This window comes from Pseudorca crassidens, chromosome 1 (genome assembly GCF_039906515.1).
Source record: "Pseudorca crassidens isolate mPseCra1 chromosome 1, mPseCra1.hap1, whole genome shotgun sequence".
NCBI lineage: Eukaryota > Metazoa > Chordata > Mammalia > Artiodactyla > Delphinidae > Pseudorca > Pseudorca crassidens.
In genome coordinates, this window is record NC_090296.1 from 153036067 (window position 1) to 153051139 (window position 15073).

Consider the following 15073-nt stretch of genomic DNA (forward strand, 5'->3'; position numbering starts at 1 on the left):
CTTTTCTACCTTCTTAGAGCCCACCTGTGTCACCAGCTCATGGCCCCTTCATCGATCTTTAAAGTGTATCCCTCCAACCTCTGGTTCATTATCTTTTTTTTTTTTTTTACTTTGATACTTTTCCCTAAGGACCTTTTTTCCTCCAGTTTTATTGAAATATAATTGATATATATCACTGTATAAGTTTAAAGTGTACAGCATAATCGTTTGACTTACATATATTAGGAAATAATTACCATAGTAACTTTAGTTAGCATCCATCATCTCATATAAAATAGAGAAAAAAACTTTCTTCCTTGTGATGAGAACTCTTAAATTTTACTCTCTTAACAACTTTCACATAGATCATACAGCAGCGTTAACTACAGTTATATTGTACATCACATCCCTAGTACTTATAACAAGAAGTTTTTGCCTTTTGACCACCTTCCTCCAATTCCCTCTCCCACCACTCCCTGCCTCTGGTAACCACAAATCTGATCTCTTTTTCTGTGAGTTTTTTTTTTTTAAGATTCCACATGTGACTGAGATTACACAGTATTGTATTTCTCATTCTCTGCCTGAATAGAGACTTCTTGGATTACAGTGGGCCCACCTGGTTAATCCAGGATAACTGCCCTATCTCAAGGTGCTTAACTTAATCATGACTGCAAAGTCTTTTTTTACAATGTAAGGTGATATATTCACAAGTTCTAGAAATTAGGACATGGATATCTTTGGAGGGGGCCATAATTCTCTCCACCACAGACAACATTAAGAAAAGACAAACTACAGTTTGCAAATTGTATACCTGATAAAGAACTTGTATTCAGATTACATAGAGAACTCTTAACCAGTGAGAAGACAGACAACTCATTTTAAAAATGGGCAAAAGGGCTTCCCCGGTGGCACAGTGGTTGAGAATCCGCCTGCCAATGCAGGGGACACGGGTTCGATCCCTGGCCTGGGAGATCCCACATGCCGCAGAGCAACTAAGCTCATGTGCCACAACTACTGAGCCTGTGCTCTAGAGCCCGTGAGCCACAACTACTGAGCCCGCGTGCTGCAACTACTGAAGCCCGCATGCCTAGAGCCCGTGCTCCACAATGAGGGAAGCCACTGCAATGAGAAGCCCGCGCTCCGCAACGAAGAGTAGCCCCTGCTCGCCGCAACTAGAGAAAGCTCACGTGCAGCAACGAAGACCCAACGCAGCCAAAAATAAATAAATAAAATTTAAAAAATAATAAATAAAAAATAAATAAAAATGGGCAAAAAATCGGGACATTTCACCAGTGAATATATACAAATGGCTAACAAGCACACAAAAAGATCCTTAGCATCATTAGTCATTAGGGAAATGAAAATTAAAACCATAATGAAATATTATTTCATATCCACTAGAATGACTATTAAAAAAATAAGGACAATACCAAGTGTTGGTGAGGATGCTGAGAAACTGGAATCTTTATATGTTGCTGGTCGGAATATAACATGGTATAGCCATTATGGAAACAATGTGACAGTTTCTTAAAAGTCAAACATAAACTTACCATAAGACTCATTAATTCCACTCCTAGGAATCTACCCAAGATAAATGAAATTATATATATATACACAAATATATGCACATAAATGTTGATAGCAGCATTATTCATAATAGCTGAAAAGTGGACACAAGCTAAATATCCATCAACTAGTGACTGGATAAACAAAATGTGGCATATCTATCTAATAGAATACAATTCTGCAATAAGAATGAATGAACTACTGATGCTACAAAATGGATGCTCAAAAACATGCTAAAGAAGATACAGAAGGATATATTTTATTAATTCATTTACAAAATGTCTAGAATATTCTTAGAGGTATATAAATCAGATCAAATGCTCCCTAGGCCTGGGTGTGAGAATGGGAATTAACTGCAAATGGGCACAAGGAAACTTTCCGGGGAGAAGGAAATGCTTTAAAACTGGACTGCACCAATAGCTTCACAATCTATATATTTACTACAAGTCATTAAATTATACACTTACAATGTGTTAATTTTATGGGATGTAAATTATACCCCAAGAATGGTATTAAAAAGGAATGTGTTTTCCGCAATAGTTGGGCATAATATTCTGTAAGTATCAACTACATCAAGTTGGTTGATAGTGTTGTTTTGACAACTTTCTTATGATTATTTAAGAAGAATATTTTAAGAATCTCCAATTATTATTTTTGTTTTTTCTATTTTTCCCTTCATTATGCCAGTTTCTGCCTTATAAATTACAATGCTCTGTTTTTAGGTATATAAATATTCATTGTTATAACTTCCTGGTGAATTGCTCATTTTCCAATATGCAATGTTCATCTTTATATCTGGTACTACTTTGTCCTGCTGTCTACTTTGTCTGATATTAATATAGACTTTCACCTTCCTATGCTTTATGTTTGCATTGTATATTTTTTCATCATTTTATTTTTAACTATCCTTGTTTTTATATTCAAATGTGTCTCTTATAGACAACATATAGATGTATCTTCCTTTTTTATTCAGTCTGACAATCTCTATCTTTTAAGTGGGCGTTTGGTCCATTTACATTTATTGTAATAATTTATACGAGTGAGTTTACATCTAACATTTTGCTATTTGTTTTCCATTCATTCCTCCTATTTTAATCTCTGTTGCTGATTTTTCCCACCTTTGTTTCTATTAACCAAATTTTTTTTTTTTTTTTTTTGCAGTACGCAGGCCTCTCACTGTTGTGGCCTCTCCCGTTGCGGAGCACAGGCTCCGGATGCGCAGGCTCAGCAGCCATGGCTCACGGGCTTAGCCGCTCTGCGGCATGTGGGATCTTCCTGGACCAGGGCACAAACCCACGTCTCCTGCATCGGCAGGCGGACTCTCAACCACTGCGCCACCAGGGAAGCCCCCCAAATATTTTTTAAGAGTTTCATTTTATGTTCTCTATTAAATTCTTACCTATACCTCTTCTCATTTTTTTTTAGTGGTTACTTTAGGGCTAAGAATATGAATCCTCAATGGGTCCATACGGGGTCAATACTGTAACTGTTTGCTCTTCAAATCTGACACTACAAACTTTCTCTCCCATCTCACATCACACCTGACACTATTCATTTCATTCTTTCCATTTTCTGCTTCCTACTTCATAACCATACAACAGTATAATTCCATTCACCTGGCCTTGTCTTTTGTGCAATTGTTGTTTTAAAGAAAATTACAAGAAAAAGCATAGAATTTTACGTTTACCCAGCTATTTACTGTTTCCAGTGTTCTTCTTTCCTTTTCATAGATGTAAATTTTTATCTGGGATCATCTCCCATCAGCTAAATGACATCTGTTAGTGCGTTTGCAGTTCTGCTGGCACCATATTCTCTGAGCTTTCATGTGTCTCATTATGCCTTTTTTTCACCCTCGTTTATGAAGTATATTTTCACTGAGTATGAATTGACAGTTTCAGTCTTTTCCTTTTGGTACTTTATAAAAATGTCTTCTCATTGTCTTCTGGCCTTTACTGCATCTTCACATAAGTATTCATAATTCATATGACCGTTCTTCTGTATGCAATATATCTGTTTTCCTTTGATGACTTTCAAGATTTCCTCTTAATCTTTGGATTTCAGCACTTGGACTATTATTAATTTAGGGATGATTCTTTTCATACTTAATCTGCATGGCATTCACTGAACTTCTGGGATCTGTGAGGTGGTGTTTTACATCAATCTGAGAAGTTTGTGACCCTTATTTCCTTAAGTAGTTTTTCTTCCCTTTTCTCACTCTCTTTTCCTTCTTGGATTCCAATTATAAGTATGTTAACATTGTATCACAGATGCTTGAGGTTCTGTTAATTTTTCTTTTATCTTTTGACTTCTCATTCTTCAGTTTGGTTAATTTCTCTTTATCTAAGTTCACAGACTCTTTTATCCTACTTCTCCAATCTGATGCTAAGCTGATCTAGTAAAATATCATTTCTGTATTATATTTTTCATTTCTAGAGTTTCTATTAATTTTTAAAATATTTTTTCCTTTCCCTGATCAGCTCAAGTATTAAGATAATATTTTCATTTAGTTCTTTGACATATTTTCATTTGAGTCCCTGAATGAGGTCCACTGTCTAAAAGCACTCATCTTATTTGTTTTGTGCAGCTTTATAGTTGTTTATGGTGTATGGGTTAGTCTGGTAAGTTATTTCATTATGGCTGGAAGCAAAAGTACTGACAAATTCTTCTTATATTTTTGTACGTGAAAAATAAAGCAAAGTTTCATCTATAGAAGACTGGCATTGCAACGATCCTAATCATATCTTTTCTAGAAACTATGATACTAGTCAGCAACCAGTCACTTTATGCAGAGAATATAAACTTCAGGAATATTCTCTGAAGAAAACTGGACACAAAATTAGTTCTAACAAATGCTATCAGCAACCAAGGAAAACAGAGTGAGAGAAAATGAAGCTGACCCACGATTTTCTTCAAGCAAGTACAGTTACAAATATGTAGACTCCTGATAAGCACAAAATAGGTTATGAATGAAAATTTTTATGATGATGGTGTTGGCATTTATGATTGTACAAAACTATCCCATGTGATACTGTTACTAGGACTCCTGAATGACAGTTTACAAAATGTATTATATGGTGTACGTGAAAATGCTAACCAAACAATTAAATGCAAATGTTGCACCAAAAATGACACTCATTTCCAATAACATTCTTTTATATTTTGCAAAGACCTTTGTACAAGGTTCGTTCTCCTGACAGTTTTGTCTTTCATCATGCATGACACAACAACACTCATGAGGATGGATTCAACATGTGAAAAAGCACATACACAAATAATCACATTGCACCTTGTACTTTAGACTCAACATTTCCCATAAAAAGTGGCTCAGAAAAATGTCCATCTCCCTGAATACTGTCTAGTTCCAAAGAGTTGGCTAAAATATATTTTAAGTGGGGTTTGTTATTCTTATAAGTCCATTCTGTTTGTTGTATAAACACATACAAAATAATTTTTCACCACTTATAAATTTTGGCAAATTATAACCATAAACTAAATAGGATTAAGTATATTAATTATGCTGATTTAAAAAGAGTCCAAAATACATGCTGTGGCTCAACAAAAAGGAAGGAAATTGGCGAAAAGGACACCCTTTCCTATTAGAATATTATATTCTTGAGATAAAGAACACTTGTGGTATTATCTGTTAAGACAAAACAAAACAACTAAGTTTTATATTATTTAAGTTTTGTCTTACAAAGCTCAGGACGTTCACTTTTAGAGGCATGTAAAGCTGAAGACTTAAGAGTTGTTTGAAGCAGTATTGGATATACTTGACCACATCTGTGAGTTGAAGTGTGTGCTTCTATTACCCTCACTGTTTGCAAACACTCATGACTAACTTCAAAAGACTCCAAAAAATGCTATGTATGTTCAACTATTCTTACTGCACCCTAAATTTCTCTTATGAACAAAGGGGTGTGCCAGGTAACTTAGATCTGCAGAAAAGACAGAGTGGCAACAACGACATGAATAATGTTGGAACCAGAAACACACACACACACAAATCAAGTAAATTAGGTTCAATCATTCATGTTTCTAATAGATACCTGGACGTTTAACTTCATGTTTCACTTCAGTTTTGAAGATCACAAGATACAGATTATAATTATTTGGGTAGAGTAGAGATCTTAGGTAGTTATATAAAATTCAAGATTAAACAAAAGCAGAAATACAATGGGATATTACCTTCAACCATTTAGATCAGGGGTTGGCAGGCCTGTGGACCAAACCCTCTGCCTGTTTTTGTGACTGAAGTTTTATTGACACATAGCCATGCCTTTCACTGACATGTTGCCCATGGCTGCTTCAGTACCACAATAGCAGAGCAAGCAGCTGTGATACCCCAAAATACTACCTGCACTTCACAGGAAAAATTGATGACACCAGATTTAAGTAACTGCCTAAATTTTTCAATTCATTCAATTTCTTAACAGAACATTACAACCTACTGACATTTTAAAGACTTGAGAATATGCATACACCAGTCTAAGCAGAAGAGAAATCCAGCTTCGGTTAGAAGGATGGATGTACAAACTCTTCTCTTGCTTTGTAAAGAATTAAATAAAATTTTATAGGATTTAAAAAAAAAGTCTGTATCATATTTGAGTCTAAATGAAAAGTTTAAAAACATTTATTTATATAGACATATATATAATCATGCCAATTTTCCTTCCAAGTTTTATTTAGAGCGTATTTACTATTTCTGGACTTCTGGTTCTCAAAATCTGAATGACAGCCCCATGATTTTGAAAGTTAGAAAGATCGCAGTTGCTGGCACTGACTTCATGAAGCAGACGGGACCTGCTGCTCACCTGGGGGTGTGTAGGCGTCCATCGAGGTCTGCACAACCAAGGACCTGCGTTTGGAAGGCATAGGCACTGCCATCTTCCTTTCTTTGTGTTTAGCGAGCGCAGCCTGGACAGCTTCTGTATGGACGTCTGAAACAAAGCGAGAGCTAAATCACTCCATTGTTCAGGGACAGCCCGAAGGCCCCAAGCTTTTCTGCTTTCTTTCTGGTCCTGTGAAAGAGTTTATCATCCTACAGAAACTGTCACAAATGGATGAGTGGGGAAGGAAGGAAAATAAGTGTAAACCTGCTAGTTTGAAAGCTCCAGGAAAAAGGCATTCAAATTCATTCACAGACTTCTAACTGTTCATTTTATTACCCTAGATCTGTATAAATAATCAGATATGGGATGTAAATCGCTGTGATTTTTCTTTTCTTAGAGTGAAAAGACATGGATCTTCAGATATTTCTTCACAGGTCACATTTTCAAGCTTCTTAATTCATTTCAATGTTCTGTTAAGGTAAGTATGTACACCTTACAGGATGTACGGTAATGATCTTAGCTAACACTTTCCAAATATCAGTTATGGGGCAGTCACTATGTTAGGTATTTTGTGTGTATGAACCCATTATGTTAACTCCACAAATGATATTTTACTGCCGATTTTGTAAGGTGGTGTCCTCAGGGCTTGGCGTGGAGAATCAGGTGGACAAGGTACTGTGTCTCATGCAGCTCACTTTCTAAAGGGTTAAAGACAGACAACAGACAATCAAAGGGGGTAAGAATGAAAATAAGATAAAAAGATTGAGTACCTACTTAACTGTGAAGCCAGGGAAGAGCTCTCTTACTGTGAAATCTGAATAGTAAGATGAGAATCTCCAAGACAGAGGGAAAAGCCAGCTCAAAGGCCCTGCACTGTGAATGAGGATGGTGCTGGCACAATGCACACAACACCAGCAGAGGGACTCACCAGGATGAAGGGCTTTACAGGAGTGGTACAGAGCTTGGCTACCATTCTAACTTTGACAGGGAAGCATGGGGGAAGAAGGGTGAGCATGGATGACATGATCTGATTCCATTTTGGAGGGCTCATTCTGGATGTTGTGAAGGAGACTGCAGGAGAATCAGAGTAGGAGCCAGGAAACCAGTTAGAAGTCTGCAGTCAGGATACTACTACACCCACAATCCTGGACTTCTTGGACATTTGCATATCATCTCTTGTGAAGTATATGTCCAAGTTTTTGAGCTGCCTTTTTATTACTGATTTATACTAGTTCTTTATATATTATGGATACAAGCTTTTTTTTTAAGATATATGTTTTGAAAATACTCATCCCAAGTCTATGGCTCAACTTTCAAACCCTTAATAGTGTGCTTGATGAGGAGAAATTTTTCATTTTCATGAGATTCATTTTGTTATCTTTTCCTCTCTAGCTAGTGCTTTTTGAATCCTGCCTATAAATTTCTACCTACCCCAAGGTTCAAAAAATACACTCCTTTGTTTTCTTTGGGAAGCTTTATACTTTTACCTTTTACTTTTAGGTCTAGGTAACATCTCAAGTTAATTTTTCTAAGTAGTGGAAGTAGAGGTTGGTGTTCACATTTTCCCACATGCTTACCTGATTTTTCAAGTACCATTTGTTGTAAAGATTTTCCTTTCCTTATTAAATTGCCCTAGCTCCTTTGTCAAGTGTCACCTGACCATGTGTGTATGGGTTTAATTTTGAACTCTCCATCTGGTACAGTAAATCCATTTGTCTATCCTTCTGCTAGTTCTATACTATGTTGATTAATTATATATTTTTTTCAGTTAGAGTATTTACAAAACATGTAAGATTCACCCTCCCAGCAATTTTCAGGTGGTCAGCACAATACTGTCAACCACATGTACGTTATTGTGCCACAGACCCCAGAAGTCCCCATCCATCCTGCATGACTGAAGCTCTCCACCCACCTAACAGCAGCTCACCACCTCCCTGCCCCCAATCCTGAGCAACCACCATTCTACTTTCTGTTTCTATGAGTTTACTATTTTAGATCCCTCATATAAGTGGAATCACACAGCATTTGTCTTTCTGTGACTGGCTTATTTCTCACAGCAAAATGTCCTCAAGAATATGCTGTAGAATATGTCGTAATTTCCTTTCCTTTTAAGGCTCAGCAGTATTCCACTATATATACACACCATATTTTCTTTATCCATTCATCCACCGATGGATTTAAGTTGCTCTGACCTCCTGGCTAATGTGAATAATGCTGCTATGACTATTGGTGTGGCAATATCTGCTCGCATCCCTGCTTTAATATTTTGGATATATATCTAAATAGAATTCATAAATCATATGGTGGTTCTATTTTTTATTTTTTGAGGAAGCTCCATACTGTTTTCCATAGCTGCTGCACCATTTTACATTCCTACCAACAGTGCACAAGGGTTCCAATCTATCTACATACTCACCAACATTTGTTTTCTGTTTAAGAAAAATTTTTATAATAGCCATCCTAATGGGTGTGAGTGGTATCCCACTGTGGTTCTGAGTTGCATTTTCCTGATAATTAGTAATGTTGAACATCTTTTAATGGACTTATAGGCCATTTGTGCATCTTCCTTGGAGAAATGTCTATTAAAGTTTTTTGCCGATTATTAAATTCGGTTATTTAATGTTACTGAGTTGTAGGAGTTATTTATATATTCTGGATATTAACCCATGATCAGATGTATACAAGAGGATATGTTCTTCAGTTTCATAGGTTGCCTTTTCCCTCTATTGTTTCTTTACTGCAAAGAAGTTTTAAGTATGATGTAGTCTCACTTGTCTAATTTTGCTTTTGCTGCCTGTGCTTTTGGTGTCATATTCAATAAATCACTGCCAAATCCAATGTCATGAAGCTTTCCCCCTTTGTTTTCTTCTAAGAATTCTACAGTGTCAGGTCTTACATTTAGGTCTATAATCTATTTTGAGTTAATTTTTGTATATGGTGTAAGATAATGGTCCAACCTCTTTCTTTTGCAAAACAAAAGCCAATTTTCCCAACACTGTTAGTTGAAGAGACTATCCTTTCCCCACTGTGCAGCTCTGGCAGCCTTGTCCAAGATCATCTGACCATATACACAGAGTATTTCTGGGCTTTCTATTCTTTTCCATTATTCTACATGCCTGCCTTTATGCCTGTACCACAGGGTTTTGATTACTGTACCTTTGTCATTTATATTGAAATCAGGAATTGTGAGGCCTCCATTTTGTGGTTCTTTCTCAAGATCGTTTTGCTTATCTGAGGTCCTTTGAGATTCCATATGAATTTTAGAATTTTTTCATTTCTGCAAAAAATGTCATTGGGGTATTGATAAGGAAGATTATTGTAGTTTTATCATAAATTTTGATATTAGGTAGTGCAAGTCCTCCGACTTTGTTCTTTTCAAGTTTGTTCTGGCTATCCAGATTTGATCTCATTTTCATGGAAATTTTAGAAACACTCTGTCAATTTCTACAAAAACTCTGTTGGGATTTTGATTAGATTCATGTTAAATCTATAAATCAATGTAGAGAGACTATCTTAATATTGAGTCTTCCAATCCATGAACACACGGTGGATCTCTCCATTTTTTTCCTCCTTTAATTTCTACCAACAATGTTCTGTAACTTTCACTGAGGAAGTCTTCCTAAATGCTGGATGTTACTGATGTTATTATAAAAAGCATTGTTTTTTTATTTCACTTACAATTTTTGTTGCTAGTGTATACAAATACAATTAGTTTTTAGATACTGAATTTCTCCCTTCCGCCCTTGCAAAATTCACATTATTTCTACTAGTTTTGTAAATTTCTTAAAATGTTCAAAATAAACCATCATGGTGTCTGTAAATATAGTTTTACCCCTTCCTTTTCAGTTCAGTGAACTACACAAAAATATTGAGTAGTCATGTAAGGGTGACAAAATTACAATGTATTGTTTTTTGTCCATTCTTTTAGATATATGCAAGGTTTTTTGCCTTGAGCATAAATTACTTTTGCAATCAGATAAAAGTTATATTTTTGACATAAAACAATCATTTTAGAAAATATGAATAGATTAGAAAGGTACATTTTAAAGAAGTGTGGATTTTTTCCCACATTTAAAAAAATTGCTAAAACCAAACACAAGTGTGCTAAATTTTTTTCACAAAATTGAAAGAAAATAGTAAAACAAGAATATTTTCAATCACAAAGACACTCACATGCCCAAACTAGGAGCCACTCCTGGCCTATGCCCCAGAAGGTAAAGAGTTTACCCACAGTTGGCCATGAGTCAGAAATAAGTGCTTGTTGCTGTTAAGTCACTAAGATGTTGGATAGCTTACTGTACAGCAAAATTGAACAATACATAAACTGATGAAGTAACTAATTCTTTTCAAAAGCCAACTCTGTGTCTTATTTTAACTGCAAAACAATGGCATAAGAAACATTTAAAACATCTATAAATAGCACCCTGAAAGGTCCATAACACAACATGATGAATAACGATGGTAGGTGGAATACCAGGATGACCCTCCCCAAACAGCAGTGCTGGCGTGATCACTGAAGACCCCTAGAGACCATGCTCACCCAGTCAAAACAAGGCAAAGATACGGAAAGAGGTGTGCGGCCCTGAAGTTGAAGAGCTGCCTCTGGGGTGCACAGTGTAATTAGGGCAAAAAGCATTCACGGCAATGTTGAATGAAATGTTAGGATCAGAATTACCTCCACATGGTAAGCTTTTCAGGGCTTAATACTCCCCACTCCCAACCCAAATATCCAAACCAAAAAAGGACCACTAACATCTCAGGAGAGTGACTAGATGGAGAGACCTTTTTGGAAAGATGTTTCGAAATATGATGATTAGTCGGGGGAGAAAACCAACCCATGTCACCGTGCGACTCTCCTGGTTGTTCTAACTTGGCTTCTCCCTTCCATCCTCAACAAGGCTGGGAGCTCTCCTAGTTCCCCCTGTTGCCAGTTGTACGTGTCTAACAGCTGCAGGATGAGAGGAGAGAGTAAGACTGGACCACACGGCAAAGGGGACACAATGAAGTCTATCTTCTGTGAGAACCAACATGTGTCATCGGGTGCCATGGGGAGGCCCCTTGGCAGTTCCAAGCGCCCTGGATTCCAGGAAGGGGCATCTGGATCAACAGTTAAGAAGACTGGAAAAGGGGTATTAGCTGAGAATACGTTCATAGCTCTTAGCCTAAAACCCAGATCAATCCTACAAGACCTCACGAAACTAAAAACTTTTAGGAAAACGTGGATAAGCAGGTTGCTACACAGCAAATCTTCCCTTGAAAGCTCAGCATCATTGCACGGGACGCATCCATGAGTGACATCAGTAGCTCTGATGCAGGAACCACGAAGGCATTTGATTAAGTGTCACAGAACCTTAATTACAAGCGTCTTGGATGCAATTCTTACACAGCCATGTGAATTAGGAACTAGATGAAAGCTGAGGAAGGGAAATAATAAGAAGTGGAGTCTCCCACTCATTTGAGGTGCTGGGCAGGGAGACAGAACAGTCGAGCTCCTGGCCACACAACGCGTCAACAAGAGCTGCTGATCATTATGAGCCCTGAGTTCCAGGGAAGGTCTGAAGCACAAATGGACCGAAAAAGATTAAACTAAATACCAGGAGGAAACAATATGGCTCAAGAGCTGTACATTTAGTTTTACAGGAAAGGGAACTGCTATTTTCTAGTATTTCTAACGTCAATGGAGACAAGTACCAAAAAGCGGTCAAAGACATCCCACACTTCCCACGAAGGGGCTGGGAAGTGGCAGACTGCAAGTCCATGGACACAGAACATGATTTTAGTTTGGGATTCCACAGTGGCATTGATGTTACCAAAGCACAGAGGAAAGAAGCCAGTCTGATCAAGAAGCACTGAATTAGGCAGGGCAAACATGGCAAGGGTGTAGGAAAAAGGGCAGAGATTTGAAAGCTTTCATAGCATAATGAAAGGCACCGTGCTACCCGGAAACCAAACGTGACCTCCGCCCTCCAGGGCAGGGGTGTCTCACAGAGCTATCCCTACAGAGCTGTACAGGGCACGCTGGGTGAACTGCTGGCTGGTGCACAGTGCAGGGGCCGCAGAAGCCAGCAACACGCAAGAACCAAGAACCACTCCTGCTGAAAGGCCTCCACCTCCTCTGCTAACAGCTGCACATCAAGTCAGCTGACAAAGACAATGCAAGGGCCTAGATCCATTCTTTCCTGAGAAGGCAATGAAGGTGGATGCAGGTCTGAGAGGCGATAAATTGATTATGCCACATTTGAAAATAGGAAGCAAAACTAAGTAAAATCCTCTCATCCGCCCTTCCTTCCTCTGTGGCAGCATTCACAGCTTATTCAGCCTAGGTCTTTCATTCAAACATTCTCAAAGTATCCATCTATTCAGAGAAAGGAGATATTTAAGGTCAGCTTCACGTGGCATGGAATAAACAGATCACTCTGGCTAGTAAAGAATTTTTTGGGTACTTACATTTATAGTGTTAGACAAATTGACATGCTAATAAGATGTACTTCTTCAGCAGAGTTTCAAAAATAGTGAAAATGGTAATATAAAATGCGCCCATAGTTCTAGGCAAACGCAAGAATACTGAAGTGAGAGTCCAGGCTTTGGAATCAGAATGCTGGTTCTGCCACTTACTAACTGTAAAATACTGAATAAAATTTTAAATCCTTCTAGGCCTCACTTTGATCATCTGTAAAATGGAAACAAAAATAACAGAGTTGCTGTGAGAATTACGTAAGTTAAAATATACAAAGCAAGCCACTAGGTACCTGTCACCTAGCAGCACTCATTAATGACAGCTGTTTTTATTAATATTTTGAAGCAATGGTTTGGTACAGTGGGTTTGATCAACTGAAAAGGCCCAAGGAATCAGCACTGATAGTCTGTCTTGGAGTGACACCACCACAATGATGGTGTTCTTGCCAGGCACACATCACAGACCATGGGGTAAACCTACGAATTATACTCAGCACAAAAGGAAGGAAGACAGGCACTAAATGCTGATGCCTCTGAGCATGGGTTCCCATTGCTGCAGCCTCTGGTCTGCGGCTCAGAGGTCAACCCCAGAGGGCACGCACTCGGTCGAAGGTTCTTACTCTTCACAAGACTTCCATATTTTTGACCCCTGCATCAACAGTCTCAACAAGGTCTTCGAACAGATACAAGTTTCTTAATATCCTGAACAGAAGCTCTATTTTCCTTTTGGTTTCTTCAAAACAGACTGTACTTTCATTTGCTCAGTAAGAAACTACTATCCTGCAACACAGTAACCAGTGGGATATTTGAAGAATAAATTATAAATAACTAGACACCTTTACCCCCCTCAGAGGAAGGGCGTATCTCTGTGTATCTATGGGTTTAAATCTTATTTATTTATTTATTTAACATCTTTATTGGAGTATAATTGCTTTACAGTGGTGTGTTAGTTTCTGCTTTATAACAAAGTGAATTAGCTATACATATACATATATCTCCATATCTCCTCCCTCTTGCGTCTCCCTCCCTCCCTCCCTATCCCACCCCTCTAGGTGGTCACAAAGCACCGAGCTGATCTCCCTGTGCTATGCGGCAGCTTCCCACTAGCTATATATTTCACATTTGGTAGTATATATATGTGCATGCCACTCTCTCACTTTGTCCCAGCTTACCCTTCCCCCTCCCCGTGTCCTTAAGTCCATTCTTTACACCTGCGTCTTTATTCCTGTCCTGCCCCTAGGTTCTTCAGAACCATTCTTTTTTCTTTTTTTAGATTCCATATATATGTGTTAGCATATGGTATTTTTCTCTTTCTGACTTACTTCACTCTGTATGACAGACTCTAGGTCCATTCCCCTCACTACAAATAACTCAATTTCGTTTCTTTTTATGGCTGAGTAATATTCCATTGTATATATGTGCCACACCTTCTTTATCCATTCATCTGTCGATGGACACTTAGGTTGCTTCCATGTCCTGGCTATTGTAAATAGAGCTGCAGTGAACATTGTGGTACATGACTCTTTTTGAATTATGGTTTTCTCAGGGTATATGCCCAGTAGTGGGACTGCTGGGTCGTATGGTAGTTCTATTTTTAGTTTTTTAAGGAACCTCCATACTGTTCTCCATAGTGGCTGTACCAATTCACATTCCCACCAGCAGTGCAAGAGGGCTCCCTTTTCTCCACACCCTCTCCAGCATTTATTGTTTGTAGATTTTTTGATGATGGCCATGCTGACTGGTGTGAGGTGATACCTAATTGTAGTTTTGACTTGCATTTCTCTAATGATTAGTGATGTTGAGCATCCTTTCATGTGTTTGTTGGCAATCTGTATATCTTCTTTGGAGAAAAGTCTATTTAGGTCTTCTGTCCATTTTGGGATTGGGTTGTTTTTTTGATATTGAGCTGCATGAGTTACTTGTATGTTTTGGAGATTAATCCTTTGTCAGTTGCTTCATTTGCAAATATTTTCTCTCATTTCTAAGGGTTGTCTTTTCGTCTTGTTTATGGTTTCCTTTGCTGTGCCAAAGGTTTTAAGTTTCATTAGGTCCCATTTGTTTATTTTTGTTTTTATTTCCATTTCTCTAGGAGGTGGGTCAAAAAGGATCTTGTTGTGATGTATGTCAGAGAGTGTTTGTTCTGCCTATGTTTTCCTCTAAGAGTTTTATAGTGTCTGGCCTTACATTTAGGTCTTCAATCCATTTTGAGTTTATTTTTGTGTATGGTGTTAGGGAGTGTTCTG

General features: G+C 37.8%; 1 protein-coding gene across 4 annotated transcripts in view; it reads right to left on the reverse strand.

Moving 5' to 3' along the window:
• The window catches only part of DIP2C (disco interacting protein 2 homolog C), a 359569-nt gene that overhangs the window by 141450 nt on the left and 203046 nt on the right, over positions 1 to 15073 (reverse strand). For all 4 annotated transcript variants that reach the window (XM_067699777.1, XM_067699766.1, XM_067699759.1 and 1 more), the window contains one exon: positions 6357 to 6482. In XM_067699777.1, the coding sequence (XP_067555878.1) occupies positions 6357 to 6482 (126 nt within the window). The remainder of the gene's footprint in view (positions 1 to 6356; positions 6483 to 15073) is intronic.